This window comes from Haliotis rubra, unplaced genomic scaffold (genome assembly GCF_003918875.1).
Source record: "Haliotis rubra isolate DU_JTF1 unplaced genomic scaffold, ASM391887v1 Scf216, whole genome shotgun sequence".
NCBI classification, from domain to species: domain Eukaryota; kingdom Metazoa; phylum Mollusca; class Gastropoda; order Lepetellida; family Haliotidae; genus Haliotis; species Haliotis rubra.
The window spans coordinates 410,901-433,072 of NW_025766181.1; the positions used below are offsets into that span (position 1 = coordinate 410,901).

Consider the following 22,172-nt stretch of genomic DNA (forward strand, 5'->3'; position numbering starts at 1 on the left):
CGTGTAATACTACTATTACTAGCACATTACAAAAGAAGAATCAGAGAAATCGACATATGTTTGTGTGCATCATCGTGACCTAATTCGGTCTAGATTTTATACGGATTTGTACCGATGTTGATTTGATATAACATATTTGATAACAGATTCGAGTTTCCCGTTTCCATTTTAAATATACGCATACTTTTGGAAAATGCTACTCACGTCATATCCTACTTCCGGTCTGTAACCAAGGTTACATACACAGGGACACAGTTTGGGTTGGGAATCGCTGGCCATTATTGACTGATTAAACGCAAAGACAGGTACCGGTAACATATATGTCTGCCTTAATTTTGGTCTCAAATGTAACATTATTACCTTTTCTGTAGTGATATTAATAAACAATGCCTACTCTGATGCACGCTGAGCTAGTTTCTTGTGTGAATTTCAGTGATTGTTTATTTGTAAATGAGTATTTATTGTGAATTCCGCCCTAACCCAGATATTTTTGTTGATAATATGTCGTTGTTGGAAATTTCACATGGTTTTTTGCAATATTGATTTAGCCATAAAAATGTATATTCGGTGTTTTTCTGATTAACTGAATTTTTCCAATGGTTAATGATTTGTTCTTTAATGATGGCAATAGAAGTTGAAAATGTAGCCTTACACAATAGTCTGACTATACCGCTGCATGAGTGAGATGGGTCATTATGTCTTTTCGTGCATGTAAGAAAAAGGGCTGCTGATTATATACAGGATTTAACAACACACGAGGATGCCTGCTAAGAAGAAGAAGAAGTCAGGCAAACTTGCCAAAATGACAGAGGAGGAACGGATTGCTTATGAGGATCAGAAGCGCCTGGCTGAGGAAGAAATGAGGAAAAAGAAGGAGGATATGTTGGCTCAGTTTATGAAAGTATGTATTGTGTCATATGCAACAAAGGGAAATGTAAAAATATGAAATTGTTTCTTTAATCTGCTGCACTATGTCACACCACAGTGTGTTGATCAAGTAAACATTGTCGGCACTTATTTACCTCTGCAGATTGAGTACTCAGAATTGTTATAACTAAACGTAAATATTAAGTCATGTGGTCTAATTTTTACATGAAAACATAGAATCATTGCATATGAATGAAATAACACATTTTGCTGGCAATACTGTGAGTGTGCCTTATTAAAAACTATTTAAGATTTATAGATTGGATTGTCATGTAACCTCACAGAATTAAATTTCAAGTGAAAATGTTATATTTTGTTGGTCTTGATAAGGGAAATATGTTATTTAAGACCAAGTAGATATGAAAACCCATTAGGACTGGCTAAAAATATTGATAATCAGAAATATTGTTGATGGTAGAATTATCAATGATTATCGATATGAAAATTGTGTCACAATATTATTGTACATAAACTATTGTACGAAATATGGTGCTAATTTACTGACACAATACACCAAGCTACATCTTTATTTAGACTGTTTCTAAATTAGGTTCAGGACATTGTCACTAATCCATGATAAGCAACATATCACCACTCACCAGTGGTTAGAACGTGTTTTTGTCAGACTTTGTTGTCATTTTTGTAAAATGTTACTCCCACAATATTTATCGATAATCGATCGATATTTAGTAAACAATTATCGGTCTCTTTGATCTTTATCTATAGCCCACCCTAAAAGCCATATATATTTGTCACTGTACACTAAAATATAGTAGGATCATAACCTGCATAATGCAAAATGTTACTGAATTCAGTTGCCTTTTCACGGGCAATACACATCAATACAGCACGTAATGTGTGTTTCTCGTTACAAGATTAACTGCAAATTAAATGGCACTATAGATGAGGAGGTTCACCATAGCCCTGTGTTGATGCTTCTTCAGTTATTAAGAATATATCTCAAACAATGATTTTCTTTCAGTTTTTAGTCTTTCATCTTTCCGTATAACTGCAAGCATGTACATGTATTACCAAAAACATTTCCTACTAGACAGCCTCATTTCCATTTATATCTGATGGTGAAACAAAGTCTATGAAATTGGCCCATCTGGACTGCATACATTGAAATAGAAAAGGAGAATTTCCTCTCTGACTAACACCTTTGAGGTAACAGGGCTTCTTAACTTTGTGGGGAATGTTTATCCTGTAATGTTAAAACTGTAAACTCACTGTTCTTCCTTTTATCCAGGATAAACTTACGAAAGAGGAGAAGGCCAGCAAGTTCAACTTGAACAAACTGAACCATCAATGGAGAAACATCATGAGAGAGGCCAAGTCTAGGGAACTCAAGAAAGATATTGAGATTCTCAGTCAAACATTTGAGCGGGTCGTGGATCGGAAGGATGCTGTTATAAAATCTTTGGCCAAGGACATTATGGAGGCTGAGGAACAGTACTCCATGGCGCTCCGCAGCCATCTGCAGAATGTTGATAACTTGATAGGTAGGCAATCTCAAATTGTTCTCTTTATGTTTACCTCTCTTTTCAAGCATCCCCTGGACATTTAAACATGAACGCCTTCCCGCTCCGTGGCTCTCCCTCCCTTCATCACACTCTCTCTCCTTGCCTCTCATTTTCTCCATCATGCTCCATCACTCCATTTTATTCACTGTCCATCATGTTCTCTCTATATTTCATTCCCTCTCTACTCACTACCTGTATATGACATTCCATTTCTCCATCTCACTGAGCTTCTCTCCATGTTGTTAACCGTTCGATCATATTCCCTCATTCCATTCCCTCTCCATCCCATACCTCTCCTCACTCAGTAGTAACCAGTATGTCTATATGTCTATTACATTCCATCTCTCCATCCCATACCTCTCCTCACTCAGTAGTAACCAGTATGTCTATATGTCTATTACATTCCATCTCTCCATCCCATACCTCTCCTCATCCCCACTGTTCCATTGTATTTCCCCTGGACATAATGTTCCCTCTCTCTGTCTCTCCCTCTCCTTTTTGTCTCTCTTTTTTGTCTCTCGCCCTCTTTCCATTCCACTCTCTCCTCCTATGTGCAGGCCTCCAGCGACAACGTCTGGGGAAAGCTAAGCATGAGTACACGGATGAGTTGAACATCATCATGGAGGAGTTTGACAGTGAGCGGGAGATGCTGGTGGAGCAGCACACACAGGAGATGACAGATATCGACGACATTCTCTTTGCAATGGATCAGAACTTCCAGGAGGGTGAGAATGAGGCCAAGTCTGAGTTTCAGAGCATGAGGGATGAAATCAAAAACAAGGTGAGAGAAATGAACAGCTTGTCTAACTTTCATACCCAAGGGGAATTCCAAGTTTGAATTGGCCTCCAGCAGCTTCCAATTGTTGTCTGAGGCAGCTCTCTTATCAGTTGATGGACTCGGTGACATGGTTGGTTCTGTTTCATCCTCTTCATGGGTGCTCATAACATCAGTCACCGGTTTGTCTGGTCCAGACATACAGGCAGGCGACATATCGCTGAGTGGTACACATAATGGTAGATTCATCTCTATTTTGTGTTTGTGTAATGCCTGATGGTCATTTTATCACACAAGAACCAGCATTGTCTAGTGGAAGGAGCATGTGATATTATCTCCACCGTCATACAAACAAATGTTAAATGATAGCACCTGTTATCACCCTGGCTGCTGCTCTGTACAGAAAAAATAGCAAGGACTCATCGCCTGGGAATATGTGTCTGAGGGATATATATATATATATGACCAATTTTCAGATTGGATTTGCCTAAAGACACTTTTACATGTGTATGGTGGAGTTCAGTGAGTTTGGAGGAGGATTTGAAGAAATAGGCTTTTATCAGTCCCTTGAATTTGTTTGCTATTTTTGGTGCTTGTGATGTTGGTGGGAATGTGAGCCACATTGCTAGAGGCGTTGGGAATCTGGTGGTGTGAGGCTCGCAGACTTGGTTGACTCATTGTGTCCCAAATGCATTGATGCTCATGATGTTGATCACTGAATTGTCAGGTCCAGACTCGATTGTTTGCAGACCACCGCCATATAGCTGGAATATTGCTGAGTGAGCCGTTAAACTACAACAACCCAATTAACCTCACATCACGTCACGTCACGTCACTTTAGCCTCTTCTCTCCATGAAAGAGAAGTTTCCCTCCAAAATTGTGTAATCTTTATGTCAGCATTATTCTCACTGACCTTTATGTTGCTGTTTTGATTCTGTGTCAGAATCTTGAAGAAAAGCATGCCCTGCGTGTTGTGCTGGAGTCGAAGGTTGATGACTTGTGGCAGCAGTTCAGACAGGCGTTACAGAACTACAATGAGACCACAGAAGAACGCAAGACAGCATTTGAAACACTCAAAGCCAAGGATGAAAAGAGTGCCAGGGAGATCGAGCTTCAGATGAGGAAGCTGCAGAGAATCTCGGTGAGTTTTTCAGAGACATCCTGCAGGAAGGTGGGATTGTTGTTGAATAATATTATCTATATTTAGTGTACAACATTGTTCTTCAGCTCACAGAACACTTTGATAGGTTGATTACAGTAATAACCACTTGTGTCATTCCAGGACAAGAAGAAAGGCAACTGGTTGCTGTTTTATCTTATAGCCAATAGTTATTTCCTGTCTCCCCTTTTTTAGTTGAGTTAATATGGATATTTGCTAAGTAGAAATCAGTCGCAGTTACAACCACTTATTATTAGGGGTGGGTATTGCAGGGAATTTTCATATTGCGATATACTGCGATACGGAAGCATGTATTGATATGTATTGCAATATATTGCAAGAAGATTTTTTAACAAAAAACTACTTATAGTCGAGTTAATGCATGGTTTATAAAGTAAAAACACAACAAAATCACAATGCTTGATTAGGCTTTAATAAAAAGTTTTAATCATGACAAAGTGAAAATGTAAATAATGTTTGGCACAAATGAAACATTTTAGGAAAGGAACAATTTAAAAACGGAAATATCCGAAGATTTCCGAGTGTTACGAAGTTTTTCGATTGCATGTCAAAATACCGGTTTTCAATCAGCGTATCGCAATACGTATCGTTTTCATGTCTGAACCGGTAAATACCGGTAAACCGGTTATATTGCACAGCCCTACTTATTATTCAGTGTGCTGAAACAGTTGTGACTGTGGCCTTGCTAACCTTACAAACTATACCTTTATGTTTGTTGGATGTCTTACATATGTGGATTTAAGTACTTGTGCTTGCTTTTGCACATAACAATGATTGATAAGGGAAAGAGTCTTTTCGCAGATTATAGAAAATGGGGGAGTAGTGATAGTGTAGTCATTCACTGATAGTTGTAGATTCCGGTGTAAATAGCTTGAAACTGATTGTTCTACCTTCACTGTCAGAGGAGGGCTCCATGTCTATAGTCTAGTGGATAATGTCCTGCCTGGACAGTAGCAAGTTGGTGGTTTGGTCCCCCGCCATTGCATACCAAAAGACAATAAAAGATGGTACTATTTTTCCTTATCCTGACTCATGCTCTTTTTGCTTGTCTTCTTCTTCTTGCGAACATAGTGGAACACTTGTATCTCCCTAATTGAAGCTCCCTTCAATGTAAAATCACTAATTAGTATTCACCACGAGTTACCTCCCTTCCACAAGCTCGGGAACGAGGGCGCCACCTCCACCCATGTGCCTCACTCTCTCCTTCTTCGCCCTGTGAGCTGGACGTGAGAGCGCCTGTGTCTCCCGACACACTATATCCTTTGATTATATTTAGTTAGTTACCTCGTATAGACATCTATAGAGGTTTAGCTAGTATCCTTCAACAATTATATATTGATATTTAGTCGTGTTTCTACTGTTTATTCACGGGACGCCATGTTTGTTCAGTGGATTACGTTGATGAAAATTCTGTACTGTTGCAGATTACGTTTTTTATTCTGCTGCTGATCCGCATTTAATATGCCCTAGCTGTACTGCGCCATGTTCATTTTATTCACGTTGCAGTTGCGGTACTAATTTATCCAATTCTGCCTTTAATAAATAATTACTTTGTGTTTGAGACGCGCACAGCAGATAGGTCGCGTATGCAGAGTCTAGCCATGACTGATACACCTGAACCCCTCGGCAGTCTACTGCTGTTGGTCGACCACCCTCCCGTCTGGTGTTCCGCTAGAGTGGTGGAGAGGCGTGGGACGTAGTCCGCCTCCTCCAAGAAGCGTCCTGCTTCCCCAGACATCCCATCGTCGCAGCCAAAGACTAGAGGGCTTCTACTGCATCTCAACGCAGACTTCGCACCCCCAGGGCAACGTCGACCTCTGAGGGGAAATCAACGAAGTCTACTAGAACTTTCTCAGCCGAGATTGTTCCCGTCGCAGATTTGGGCCTGTATGATGATCAGCCGATCATCATACCTGATGTACATCAAAAGAATGACCGATGTCGGCAACAGTGATGTCAGCGCCAGATCAACATGCAGCCTGCTGTACCAACGCTGATATTCGCTGATGATCTTCCTGAGGGTCCCGCCGCTACCAACACTCAACGCTGACTTCGCACCCCCAGGGCAGCGTCGACCTCTGAGGGGAAATCAACGAAGTCTACTAGGACTTTCTCAACCGAGATTGTTCCAGCCGCTGAACTGGGCCTCTACGATGATCAGCCGATTATCATCCCCGACGTACGCCACAAGAAGCGACCGGTGACAGCTACAGTGACATCAGCAGAGATCGCCATGCAGCCTGATGTCTCTACACTGATGTCAGACGACTTCCCTGAGGGCCCCGCCGCTAACATCGCAGAGAGGGCACCGACTACTTCGTCGCAGACCATCCCAGATGAACTGTTGCGGTAAATCATGATCATGATGGAGGGCCACTACAGACTGGAGAAGCAGCCAGCCCAGGGCCTGAGCCTTCGCGAAGGTTCCAACGCAGACGACACCCCAGAGGCACCCCCAGTCAGCGTAGCAGCCACGACGAAGCCACCTTCGCGAAGGAAGTCGCAGACCACCTCGACGAAGGACCCAGATGTACAAGGCGGGATAGATCATCACCTTCCTCGGCTTCATCCTTAGATGCGGACTCAGACCACAGATCGTCATCGTCCAGAAGGACTTCGAGGGGCTACACAAGAGCTTCACGAAGCTATCAACATTCTCCTCACAGGTCTCCGAGAAGGTCAACCCATAGACGCAGATCACCAAGACGACGTACATCAAACCTAGATCTCTCGTCACCTTCCAAGAGTGGCAACTCGGCGCAGACATACCTGATGAAGGAAGACGATGCAGACCCCATCACCTTACCTCCGATCGACCCGATTGCTGCCGTACCAAAGAATGTGGACACAGCCTACCATAAAGCCATGAAAGTTCAAACGCCAGAGGCGTATGTTCTTTGGCCTTAATAGATCTAGAACGATCAATGAGATTCTTATCACCAGATTTCGTGACACAACTTCTGAAGATGATAGGATGATCTACTCGGCTCTACTTATGCAGAACCAGCAAGAACCACACCCTGTATGAAGCTAACGCTCAAGCAGGCCGCCTCCACGAAGGAGCTAGAGCCTCACCAGTTACAAGGGACGTCGCGGAGGAGTAGCGCTTCGCCGACCCCACATCCTGTTGAACACAGAGGTCGCTCATGGCAAGCCATATATATATATACTGATCGGGCTCTGACTTCGATACCTTCGCTGGTCGCTCGGTCGCTAAGGCTAAGTGGCTCCAAGTCTACTTCACCCAGAAGATCTAGAAGGGATACTTCGAGAGCTTCGTGAAGTCTCAGGCGTTCACTGAGGAAGTATCCTCCAAGGTCTCCATATACTAGCCACTCGTCATATATAGCTACTCGTCAGTCCGTTCAAGACATCGCATAAGTTGTCTATCAACTGTATGCCATATGCCGTCTATAAGCCTACGCGAAGACAATTGCACAGGCTATTTACAACACAGAACGTCGCTATATTAATTAGTCAATGACGTTTCATAGATCTCCACAGGAATCAACTTTTCCGTATAGATTGCTAGAATATGAAATCCCGGACTACGATACGATTATCTACATGCGTGACCATTACGCAGATCTGCAGACAATTCAATATCAAAATTGAACAGCAGCCTTGTTACAGCTGCAGTATAACTCATAATCGTCAACGTTTCTGAGAAAGAAATATGTACAACAAGTTCAGCTTTAATTCTACAATTATGACGATACATTCATGTATACAGTCTACATGCTGACAACTTGCAAGTTTATTGTACCTTTATATAAGGAAGTCGGAATTATATTCAAAACTGAAGTTACTTTCACGACAGCCAGGAAAATAACCTACCAAGCATTAATATTACAGAGCGAGGTATTTGGCATACCGAGGCTTCGCCGCTTTACCATTAACCCTCAAAACCGTGGTCACTGGGTAACTTCGAAGCTACGGTGAAGACCGAATGATTATGCTAATATCAACGACGGCAAGATTTTATACAAGGTTTTTCCTGCTACACCGTGACATCACAGCCGGGTATTCTACAGAATCAAAATGCCTTGTTCTGATTGGACCGCGATGGACAACGACTCTCACGAGAGGTCGATCTTAGTTCACAGTTCAAGACTTACGCTACAAGTGACAACTATATATCAGTGAACGAGCAAGCCTCCTTACAGTCCAGTTAATCTGAACCTTCATGATTGGGCTGCTTTCTTCAGGTTAGAGACCTCCCCTGTCAAGTTAGGACGAGGCACGGCAGTCAGGCGATTTTACATAAAGTTCAACGAGGACAGACACACCTGGTTATGCACCTACATCGCCAAGGACTTCTCAAGAGCTTAATTTACCTAGACGACGGGATACAAGTGGATCTAAATCCACAGCGCCTCAGACTACAGCTGAATTTCATCATCAAGCTACTAACACAACTAGATGGTTAGTAAACCTACTTAAGCTTTCTCGGATTGGAGGATTAAACGGAAGTTTCACGCCCAACTTGGGGATCTGAATATAGTGCTCCAACACCTCACAAGTGAGGTTTATGAACACGCCTGGATGACATACTTGGACTTCATGATAATGATGATTCTATCACGATGGCCAGCAAGAGCACTGTAAATTTATCTCCACCAAACCAAACAGGAGGGAAAAATGCAACAGATTATTTCCTCTATCATCAAGTTACGCAGACTGCAGTCTCACGTACTACCATCTCCTTTGGATCAGAACTGTCATACTACGTGCCTAGAAGACTGCTGGACCCGATCCGACCCTCCATGAGCTTCTAATACTCTTGATATTAGAGCGCTAACTTCTACAGTTGATCTACACAAATGTTATTTGTAATAATGGAGGGTTTATTTCTGGAGATCCGATATGGTGGTTGCCAACCATTATCTGAGAGATATCACCACCGAGGACGTCTCAGGTATCCACCAATTCGGTCCCATGGTCCTCGCACAACAGTTGACAGTTCATCGGAGAAGATAAGTCAATCTTACAGATTTCTACTTATCTTATAACAGTACTAAATAGCTACATGCTATATATAATTTGCTTAAGTTCTTTTTTATCATCACAGTACTATGATTATTACATCATACAATATATAAGTTAACAACTCTACAGAGTTTGTTATTATATATTTACCTTAAGTTAATCATATCTTAAGCGTAGTACTATGGTTACATTATAAATCTATTAGCTAATAAACTCTACAGAGTTTTTGGCTATTGTATATATGTAGCTTAAGTTAATTATATCTTAAGCACAGTACTATACTCATATTGTAAAAAATATATTAGCTAACAAACTCTACAGAGTTTTGCTATTATATATGTAGCTAAAGCTTATTCATATCTTAAGCTCAGCACTATGTCTATATCATATAAGTATATTAGCTAACAAACTCTAAAGAGTTTTGCTATTATATAATTTAGCTTAAGTTTAATCATATCTTAAGCTTAGTACTATGTTTATATCTTAAAGTAATTTAGCTAACAAACTCTAAGGAGTTTATACTAGCATATTAACAAGCTTAAGTCTATTAGTCTTAAGCATTGTATTAATGTTATATATACTTTATCATAATAAGTACATTGTAATAAGTACATTGTAATAACCTTTATATGGCAGCTGATAAGTTAGCAGCAGGAATTCATCAGTTCAGTGCCTTTATGAAGTTCCCATAGGGTTATTACAATCATCACAGTTCAAATCACTAATTATTAAAATCCAAAGTATTATATATTCCCACCTCCTTTCCGTAGGATTCTACAAGCAAAAAGAGCATGAGTCAGGATAAGGAAAAATATGTAATTTTTAGAGTAAAATTGATATTTTATACTTATCCTGACTCATGAGGTAAGCCCTCCCATCCTCCCCACATAACACTTTGGATTTCCCTGTAAATTCAAATGTTGGGCTCAGTATATGAGGAGAGAGTGAGGCACATGGGTGGAGGTGGCGCCCTCGTTCCCTTGTGGAAGGGAGGTAACTCGTGGTGAGTACTAATTAGTGATTTTACATTGAAGGGAGCTTCAATTAGGGAGATACAAGTGTTCCACTATGTTCGCAAGAAGAAGAAGACAAGCAAAAAGAGCATGAGTCAGGATAAGTATAAAATATCAATTTTACTCTAAAAATTACATTTTTGTTGCCCTGCCTTTTCATGGCATGATGGGAATAAAATAGAGACTGTTCAGCTCTGAATCAGTTCCCTGTGTGTGAGTGGTATAGCCAGTGTTAATCTGCAGTACTTCACAATGTGGACATGTAACAAATGCTTTGAGTAATGGACTTGTTGTTAAAGTTCCTTCAGACTCAGCCTAACAGTCATACTCATGTATTCCAGGACCAGATATCCAGCTTGAAACTCAAGATGTCCAACAATTCCAAAGAATGTGAGGAGAGAAACAGGTCGCTGAAAGAGGTGGGTACTCAAAATTTGGATAAAAAGAATTGGTGGGTCTTCTCTTTCCAGTGCCATTTAGCATCATAGGATACACATCTTTAGGTTCCAAATAGTTCAAAACTTTATTCCTGAATGTGGATGGCTGGCAGCCTTATGTTGTTGTGATTGGTCAACTGTCTCCAACGTGTGGTAAACCACCATTTGGACAATTGGCCCAAAAGTTGTATCTTCAAACTTGTTCTCACCTTCCAAGGAACAGACCCGTGAAGATCCAGGTTAGAATTGATCTTCAGCAGCCCAGGCTTGTCGTAGGAGGTGACTAATGGGATTGGGTGGTCAGGCTCGCTGACTGGGTTGACACATGTCATCGTATCCCAATTGCATAGATCGATGCTCATGCTGTTGATCACTGGATTGTCTGGTCCAGACTCGATTATTTACAGACTACCACCATATAGCTGAAATATAGCTGAATACAGCGTAAAACTAACTAACTCACTCACTCACTCCTAGGAACAGCTCAGTCTCTAGGAAGTCTATGAAAGCAATTTTAGACATTTAATGAAGGAACTTAGTTCATAATGTGCATAAAAGTAATCAACTATTGTTTAATTTACCTGAATAACTAATAATCGTTGCTATATTCTGATACTTTTGCATTGATATATATACCAACACTAAACCTTCCAGTCAATGAAACATCTAGTTATTATTACCCCAAACAACTGCCAGGGGTTCCTGGTAGTGCAAGAGTGATGCTAAAACAAGCAGAATGGATGAAGCATCAGTTATCAAGTGTCACTCACACTCACATGTGTTGTCATGATTTGCAGGAGCGGGAGAGAGATGCTGGCCCACTTCCAGGACCTCAAGGCCCAGATGAACAAGCTGAGGGATGCAGAGCGGGACAAGCTGACAAAACTGACCCTGGAGAGTAACGCAGCCATCAAGGAACTCAAGAGACAGAAGGAGAAGGTAAAGCTACAATCCAGGAAACAAACAGGAGTTCTGTGTGACTACACAACAAATGTTACTTGAGCACTGTTGGGGTTCTAGGTTAGAAGATGTTACCAGCTACCTACGCTGGTTGTAAGAGGTATCTAACTGGATTGTTTAGTAAGGTGCTGTGACTATGTGGATCGGTCCTCACAACACCAATCATGTGACTGTCATATCATGTCTGACCTGTATGTGATGTCATACACTGATCCCTACCTATCCAACAACCCATGTGTGACCTGTGTGTGATGTCATACACTGATCCCTACCTATCCAACAACCCATGTGTGACCTGTGTGTGATGTCATATACTGATCCCTACCTATCCAACAACCCATGTGTGACCTGTGTGTGATGTCATACACTGATCCCTACCTATCCAACAACCCATTTGTGACCTGTGTGATGTCATACACTGATCCCTACCTATCCAACAACCCATGTGTGACCTGTGTGTGATGTCATACACTGATCCCTACCTACCCAACAACCCATGTGTGACCTGTGTGTGATGTCATACACTGATCCCTACCTATCCAACAACCCATGTGTGTGTGATGTCCTGTGTGTGATGTCATACACTGATCCCTACCTATCCAACAACCCATGTGTGACCTGTGTGTGATGTCATACACTGATCCCTACCTACCCAACAACCCATGTGTGACTTGTGTGTGATGTCATACACTGATCCCTACCTACCCAACAACCCATGTGTGACTTGTGTGTGATGTCATACACTGATCCCTACCTATCCAACAACCCATGTGTGACCTGTGTGTGATGTTTCAGGCAGAGCAGATAATGCGGCTGGCGGAGATGTGTCGGAAGCTGGAGACTGAGGAAGAGAAGGTTCTACCATTCTATGCATCCTCTCTGACAGCGGAAGAGGTTGAGGATGTTGATGCAGCTATCTTGGAGCCACCTTCAGAGCCGCTTGCACTGGTAAGCATTTCGTACATTCATCACTCCATCTGAAATGGGAATGTACCTAGTCTCGATCACTTTGGGCACCAATGTAGTCCTGTTCTGGGATTTGAACCACAGACATTCTGATCCAAATTCGGATGCATTGTTCATATGACCAAAGAGGTTAACATAGTGAGCAAGCTGACATGGTAAGGATGTCATCTATGGGATGACTCCATGCCCTGCTACAGTAACATACACAAAAGGAGAAGGATATTACTGAGGACCAGGTGCTGCTAATGTTTCTGTAATCTCTATGGAACACATATAGAATGCTGAAAAAGGTTTTTTACAGATAACTGATTCTTGTTCAGTCGTTCCAGCTTATGGTCCAACCGACAGGGGCGGTGGGGTAGCGAGGTAGCCTAGTGGTTAAAGCGTTCGTTTGTCACCCCGAAGATCTGGGTTCGATTCCCCACATGGGTACAACGTGTGAAGCCTATTTCTGGTGTCCCCCGCCGTGATATTGCCGGAATATTGTTAAAAGCGGCGTAAAACTAAATACAGTCCGACAGTCCAACCAACAGTTTGCAGAAGTTCTGTACAGTAACTAATTTGGGTTTTTTTATGATTAAGGTGATCCATGAATACTCTTCTCTGGAAAACTTCTGGAAACGTCACAACAAGGTGCTACTGGATAAACTTGCCCTCGATAAGGAGAAACAGACTCTTGTCCAGGAGAACCAACAGCTCCGCACACTTCTCAAACAGTACCTGGATGGAATCTCCGTCAACGATGAGATCCTGTCTCAAGTCAACCCACTGTTCATTGTCAACAACAAGACAAACGTCAAGTGAGTTTGCATCTTGAAATTTGGGGAAATATTTACTTTTTTCACACTCAACTTTTCATGAAACTTGCAAATCTGAACAGTAAACCGTAGCATGTTAGACGCCTGAGGCTGTGCCAAATGCCATGTAGAACTGGATTAGAGAGTCATATCAGTAATTTGTTTGTTTGTTTTCAGGTTGAATGTCCCAGTTGTGGATCCTCGTGTCCGACGCCCTCCTCCCCAGACTGTTGTGGAAGCCGCTCACATTGTCAAACATATCCTTCCTTCATGAATATATGGTCGAATATATCCTTCAGTTATTGTCCGCACAGGCATTGGATAGCAGCATGGCCCCACAACTTACTCCACAGTTACCTCAACAGAAATCAATATACATTTATTTCTTAGAGAAGTTTAATGTTTTAATTTTTATATTATTATTGCACATATTTGGTCATTATTTTAGCTTTATTAGATGTTCATTCACAAGCTGATGTAAGTCCCCAAACATGAAATGCCATATCATTCTTGTTGATTTTATACATAGTCAGTTTTGACCAGAATTTAGATATGACAGGAATATTATTTTTTCAATTCCCATGTCAAAATTCTAAAATGAAGAAACACTCGCTGCATTCTGTTGTGTAACTGTGCTAGGTTATTGTGGGGGCCAAGACGTTGTTTCTAAATTGTCTGTGATAATGTTTGGTACATAATGGAGAATAATTTTCTCCATCAAACTGAAAAGTGTTACATGTAAATTTGTAATAATATGTGTAAATACAAATGTTTTGTGTGATGTCTGTTATGTTAAGTGTATAATGATAACATTGTGAAATTCTAATGTTTTGTATATGAAAATCAAATTTTGAAATGTTTACTTGTAATAAACAATGATAAATCTATTTGTAATCTCAGCTATGTTTTTCTTTGTGCAAATATATGACAATAGACCAACTTCAGGAATTCATAAACAATCACTCTGTTTGACAAAGAAAACAACACTGCTTTAGGCAGGTCACAAATTCCAGAAATACTTCTTGTATAGAATCAAGTAATGGGTGCCTTTGACTCAGCTTGATTTATATTTATGTTTATCATTAATAATTATGACAGATGTCACCTGACTGTCATATTTTGATATATCACGATAAATGAGGTTTTCCATCTATATGTAAGTTTTTAAAACATATAGGAGTAAACAGTGTAGAAACAAGGTTTTTAGAGTTTATTCTGAAATGAATTGAAGTGTGATGTTTAAATATGTCATCATATTTGATAAGTTAGATCCAGACAAGTGTCAGGATCATATACATGTAGCTACAAGGTCAATAAAGATCTAATGTGCAGCTTATTCGGGGCAGTTTGTCTGATGAGTTTTCTTCTGAGACTTGTTTCATGGTATTGCACCTATAAAGGCGTCTTAACTCTGGCCACAGGGATTATCATAAACAAAAGATCAAGGGTCTATCTTGACATATCCCTGTAGGAACTATTATCATTACAGAACAAGATATATTGTACAATTGCAATACCTTATAAAAGTAAGTGACTGAGTTTAGTTTTATGCCCCTATTAGCAATATTTCAGCAATATCACTGCGGATGTCAGGAGATATGGGCTTCACACATTGTATTCATGTAGGTATTCGAACCCTGGTCTTTGGTGTGATGAGCACACGCCTTAACCACTAGGCTACACCATCAGTGTATAACGTAAAACGGGCTATACCACTAAGTTTTCAACAACAAAATAGAAAATAGTAGACTAGTTGTTTTTTTATTAGCCGTGTCATCATATTTAATGAATCTCTGAAAATTTGACACCAGTCGATCTGTCAAAATCTGTCCCATGTAAAACTCTCCGTTTCATCTGTCTGGCTCATCTAAATCTCTCTGCTTCATTGGCCTGGCTCATATGAAACTGTGTTACGTCAGTCTGGGTCATTTATAACACTCATCGCTCTGGTTCATGCCAAACTCCGTTTCATAGGGTCCAGCTCATTTAAATGCCTCTGTTTCATCGGTCTGTCTCATTTAAATTATGTTTCATCAGTTTGTTTCATCTAAATCTCTCCCTGTCATCGGTCTGTCTCATCTAAATCTCTCCGTGTCATCTGTCTGTCCCATCTAAATCTCTGTGTTTCATCAGTCTGTCCCATGTAAATCTCAGTTTCATGGGTCTGTCTCCTCTAAATCGCTGTGTTTCATCAGTCTGTCCCATCTAAATCTCTGTGTTTCATCGATCTGTCTCATCTAAATTTCTGTGTTTCATCGGTTTGTCTCATCTAAATTTCTGTGTTTCATCGGTCTGTCCCATCTAAATCTCTGTGTTTCATCGATCTGTCTCATCTAAATCTCTGTGTTTCATCGGTTTGTCTCATCTAAAACTCTGTGTTGCATCGGTTTGTCTCATCTAAATCTCTGTGTTTCGTCAGTCTGTCCCATGTAAATCTCTGTGTTTCGTCAGTCTGTCTCATTTAAATCTCAGTTTCATCAGTTTGTCTCATCTAAATCGCTGTGTTTTATCGGTTTGTCCCATCTTAATCTCTGTTTCATCGGTTTGTCCCATCTGAATCTCTGTGTTTCATCGGTCTGTCTCATCTAAATGTCTGTGTTTCATCGGTCTGTCTTATCTAAATCTCTGCGTTTCACCAGTCTGTCTCATCTAAGTTTCTGTGTTTCATCGATCTCATCTAAATCTCTGTGTTTCATCGGTCTGTTTCATCTAAATCTCTGTGTTTCATCGGTTTGTTCTCATCTAAATCCCTGTGTTTCATCGGTCTTTCTCATCTAAATCTCTGTGTTTCATTGGTCAGTCACATCTAAATCTTTCTGTTTCATCATTCTGGCTCACCTAAAACTAAGTATCCCGATCTTGTCTCTTAGTATAAACATTAGACTTTGAACTGATGTTGATAAATGTCATGATATCATCAGGTATTAGTTGTATTTGTTTATTGGGTGCACTGTTGAACTGACTTTGTTAATGTTCCTCCAATAACGATTTCCCCTGATTCCTGGAAGATTCTTGTCTTTGTGATATACTATGTTTATTGTTTGATACGCTTTCTAGAATTTGGCGAGAACTAACGTCCTAAGAAACAGCGACCTGTAATTAGCCCACGCGTGAATATGTATTGCTATTGGAAACAGAGTTGCCTTTACAGGTAAGCATTCAGTACAGTTATTTATCAACTTTAAGGTCAAATCGCACTGCTGCCTGTAATATTGCCCAAGGATAGATCAAAAGTGGTTCAGCTGTTATAACAGGTATGTCTTGATGGAATCTGGCATTTGTGTGCAATGTTCACTCATGAAAGAGCATTGCTGTCACTAGAATGGGTGTTTTCTCATAACGGATAGGTTGTTATGATGGGACCAGGATAAGCTGTCACCCAAACAGTCTGGCGCCACGGTACCCGTCAAGGTCCGGGATAGAATGAGCCTTCAGTAACCCATGCTTGTTGTAAAAGGCGACTAACGGGATTGGGTGGTCAGGCTCGCTGGCTTGGTTGACACGTCATCGCTTCCCAAATTGCGCAGATCGATGCTTATGCTGTTGATCACTGGCTGGATTATCTGGTCCAGGCTCGACTATTTACATATCGCCGCCATATAGCAATATTGCTGAGTGCAGCGTAAAACTAAACTCACTCACTCACTCACTCTGGCGCCAAGGTACTAAGCTGCTTTAATGGCATTTATATAATTTTCTAACTTGCTTCGCTAAAAATCAAAAGCGACGACAGTATTTTGTCATGCGATACAATACACATTGTGCATTACATCACACTGAATTGACGTTACTACGCCATTCTATTCTGCGTCTTGTAATCAAGCGTAACCTTGATAACCGACTTCACGATTCGCGTCACTTGCCCTGTACAGTCTCCTGCAGCGCAACAGGTCAGTCAGCACTACTTTTCATGGTTTGCAGTTGAAGATTGTATTACGAAACAATATTGCAGACATGACAGCGTTCGTTAAATAATGAGTCAAGTCAAGATGATTCAAGGATTGACATAATGAAGGAATCGCGTTACAACTATTAACACTCCTCGTACGACTTGCTTTCTAAGTTAACTTTGATGTTTGCTCTCTGTATCAGTTACAGTTTACATCAGTGTATTTTGGGTGTATTTTATATACACACTATACCTATAAACACCACGTGTGATGGAAAGATTCTTTGGACTGTCATGCTGATTGGTTTATTGTGTTTACGCACCTGACGTTGATCAATGGGACGGCGTGTTCCCTTGGGTTAGGGAAACAGTCGAATGATGTCCAGATGTGTGTTATTCAGATGCCAAGATTTGTAATTATGTGTTCCAATACACAAGTCAACCTGATCATTGTTCGGTGGGGTAGCCTAATGGTTAAAGCGTTGGCTCGTCACGCCGAAGACCCGGGTTCGAATCCCCACATGGGTACAACGTGTGAAGCCCATTTCTGGTGTCCCCCGCCGTGATGTTGCTGGAATATTGCTAAAAGCAGCGTAAAACCAAACTCAGTCAGTAAGTCAGTCTTGCCTTGTAGGTACTATGCATTAACACGACCAACAGGTGGCTTTGTTTTGATTTTCCTCCCATATTAAGCTGACAGACTAATTACATTTTTCTCCAAACACGTGAAATATAGATGACGTAATGCTTGTAAATAATGGCAGGATGTAAGAAACCTCTCTTTTAATGAACGTGTTTTCTTGTTGTTTAACTCACCAATATTCCAGCTATATGGCGGTGGTCTGTAAATAATCAAGTCTGGACCAGACAATCCAATGACCAACAGCATGAGCATCGATCTACGCAATTAGGATACGATGACATGTGTCAACCAAGTCAGCGAGCCTGACCACCCGATCCCGTTAGTCGCCTCTTACGACAAGCATGGGTTACTGAAGACACATTCCAACTCGGATCTGTTCATGTTCTCACTCTTTCACTTTCATACTCTTTCTGTTTGTTGTCGCCCCGATTATGTGTGATGTGGCGCTGATATTCATTGTAAAAAGGTGTTATTTTATTGTTTCTGTTAAGATTCAGTACAGGGCAGTTGTGTACTGGTTGCTGTGTTTAGAATTGTAATCTGGAAGCTTCTGGAACAGCGGATACATATCAGCATCAGTCTGATCCAGCATGTTACGGAATTTTCTGGAAGAGATATGAATACCATATCAAGAGGGCGTGCCTCGCTCATCACACATCACGCCAAGACAATAAGTCTGTGAAGACTTTCACCATGGACATCCAGCTTGTGCCTGTTTTGAAGGTTTGACAACAGTTTTTGCTTGGTGAATATCAGACCCGTGAAGGTCCGGGTTAGAATGATCGGGTGGTCAGGCTCGCTGACTTGGTCGACACATGTCATCGGTTCCCAATTGCGCAGATCGAAGCTCATGCTGATGATCACTGGATTGTCTTGTCCAGACTCGATTATTTACAGACCGCCGCCGTATAGCTGGAATATTGCTGAGTGCGGCGTAAAGCTAAACTCACTCACTCACTGACTTTCTTGTCCACTGCTCGCCATTGCAAGAGTACCGTCACTGTACTGACACTTTAGTTTGTGCTGCCATTTCATTTCGTCTGCAGTACTGGATTTAAACTTAGTTACTATTGTCATTCAATTATTGATTTGTTAAAATTTCTTGTCTATGTATTTGTTTCTTTTACCTTCATAGTTGTGAATTGACAGTCTTTCAATTTGCAAATTGGCTCGTGACATACGTGAGAAACGGTGTCTTTTTCAACAAACAAACACAGATTCTAAGAAATGGTATGACTCTGTTTGAGGTTTAATCAACAACACTTTACAACAAATAATTTCATCAAGCTGTTTTCGTCTGTATTCTTGAACTTCGTGTCAGAATCTGTGACTGAAACAATAAAAATAGAACCATCAAAATACGACGTTAACATTGGTATGTATTTTACAAAAGTAAGGTTGCCTGTAAGAAAGCAGTCAGATGTAACAGTTCGGATTACATTTTCTTAGAATTTTTGGGGGGATTACATTTTCCCAGTACATTTGGGGTTGAATCCACTCCCAGAATGAAGCACCAAGTCGCCAGCACACCGAGACCTCCACAGAAATTGGGGCGGTGGGGTAGCCTACTGGTTAAAGCGTTCGCTCATCACGCTCTTAACCCGGGATCGATTCCCCACATGGGTATAATGTAAGACGCCCATTTCTGGTGTCCCCCGCCGTGATATTCCTGAATATTGATAAAAGCGGCGTAAAACCAAACTCAGTCAGTCAGTCCACAGAAAATGGAAGTCTGACAACTAGTAGTCTAGATCTGTGTATCCCTTTGACATGTGTTAACTGGTCGGCTGCCATAGCAGGCGATTCAGTGTTAAGTTACGTGACACATCATATTCACAGTGTCATGTTTAATACATTCTTGTTTATGTCAGCCATACATGTCCAACTTAACCAGACTTTGGGCAGGCACCAGATGCAGCAAATAACTAACAGGAAAAGACACAAGTATGTCTTGATCTTAGTCTAATACACAGTGATAATTACTCACTATCGTTCAGTAACGGCGTCTGCTTCTGAACAAGCTTGGTTGACGACCCAAACCTGAAAACAATTTCACATTTACCTTGTGTAGAAACAAATCACAATGCCATAACTCACGAGAGTACCTAATGTAGGTATTTCTTCTTAAACACACCAAACATTGAAAGTCAACCTCTATACATCTTCATATCTGTTATGAAAGATGTAGCCACGTCGTTTAAGCCATCACAATTCGCTATGCAGTGGTGTGTACGTCTTGACCAAATGTTCGAGATCTTAAAAACACCGTGCCTTCATCCCATATAGTCTGTGGGCCAGAGGGGGTCGGAGGTACCAAACATCATTATATATGTAGGTCAACATACTAGTGAGACATTTTGGTATGATAGACACCTGTGGAATGCAGCGTTTTCTTGAAATGGCTCTCAACATGTGTGCTGAAGTTAATGATTTTTTTTTCATATTATGTTAGATGGCTTCTTCATCTAATTTAAATAAAGCTGGTGAACAGAATAGTATTCTAATATTCATAGGTAAAGAAAGTATGAAAGGTGACTAATAATGAATACAGTTGCACTTAATTTCTAGCTATGCGATTAAAAATGCCATTCCATAATTAGTATATAGGGTACCCATATATTGCATTAAATATCTATTTTGTTTAAACAAAATGCTGCCTAGTACAGATGCCTATCATATTGCAAACATTAGTTATGATATCATACTACAATAAAAACATAGCATTGTTTGGCCCCTCTGTGGGATACCGACAACCCGTTTGAGGGGCCCTATAATAGTGAGGTGAGGTGAAATTAGGTTTAACGTCGTGCTTGAGAATATTTCGCTTGTATGACGACGTGCATGCGTGTGTATGTGTATGTGCGGCTGCTTGTACTAGCCCAGACTTAAGCTGGTTTTATAGTGCTAGCCCACTGAGATACCATGCCGCAGTGAAGCATGAATACCCCACTCAGACATATTATACTGACTCCGAGCCGACCAGTCCTTGTTGTACCCATTAATGCCGAGCGCCAGGCAGGGACCAACAAGTACCATATAGTACCGTATGACGCGGTCGGGGATCGAACCCGCGACCTTCCTCTCTCCGGGCGGACACTCTAACCACTACATCACGGAGGCGGTCCCAAATAGTAGTAAATACAATATGACATATACGCTCCGGTATTAATCTCTATATATCACTCCGATATTCAATAAACCAAAAGTACTTACTGTTACCATACACAGCACCTGAAATAGATGTGCACAGTGTAACATTCACATATTAATTAAGAAATGGTTGTAGCTTCGCTGTTGTATCATAAATTGAAACTGCTCAAACGCGCAGTGATGTTAACATATAGCACACATCATCATCATCATCATCATCCATCATCATCATCCCCATCATTATCATCATCATCACCACCACCGCGTTGCAACAGTACCATAATAGTGTTGATACATTTAAAGGGCCAAGACCAATATTAACGGATACTGCCGATGCGATGTATGCTATCAATTGTACTATCGACATCTAGTGTGAATATCAGTTTTCAAACAAATATATGTTACATGATTATAACAATTTTAGTTTTATTTGTTGACGCTTGTATGTTAATGATTATTAACGAAAGGCAAACTTACCTCCAACATTTCCGCCGAGCAGTGATTGCAGACCTGGGATGAGATAAGATACAGAGGAATGGATCACACGAAGCATGTACAACAAAACATATTTTTTTAACAGAGACCTTTTTGAGAGCTATCTCTAATGTGCAGAAACATGTATATAACTTGCTGTAAGGGTAGCGATAACCTTCGACGTGTTTTGAGATCGGGCGACGAATGAGGTTAGTGGAACAAAACGAGTGCTTGTGCGACGACTATGTATTGTTACTCAGATTGAAGGTAAGAAAACGGATACTTTCGAGGAGTGGCTACAACCACGTGATGTTGTAGTTGGTGTAGTTAAGAAAACGAACATCTTTAAGGATAACAACTTCTGCCTTTATCACATCTGCGAAGTTTCTCTCTCGGTTCATACTACGTTATCAAGTTGGAGTGGCTACAACCAAGTGATATCGTAATT

General features: G+C 40.8%; 1 protein-coding gene across 1 annotated transcript; it reads left to right on the forward strand.

Annotated features, from left to right (window-relative positions):
• The first annotated feature begins 196 nt into the window (after positions 1-196).
• Positions 197-14,457, forward strand: LOC124276976 (dynein regulatory complex subunit 2-like). Its single transcript, XM_046712628.1, has 11 exons — positions 197-305; positions 742-901; positions 2,177-2,429; positions 3,008-3,231; positions 4,170-4,367; positions 10,750-10,827; positions 11,323-11,332; positions 11,654-11,784; positions 12,601-12,753; positions 13,354-13,571; positions 13,746-14,457. Exons 2-11 carry the CDS (start codon positions 761-763, stop codon positions 13,840-13,842), a joined length of 1,503 nt encoding a protein of 500 aa, XP_046568584.1. The 5' UTR covers positions 197-305; positions 742-760; the 3' UTR covers positions 13,843-14,457.
• Positions 14,458-22,172: the final 7,715 nt, after the last annotated feature.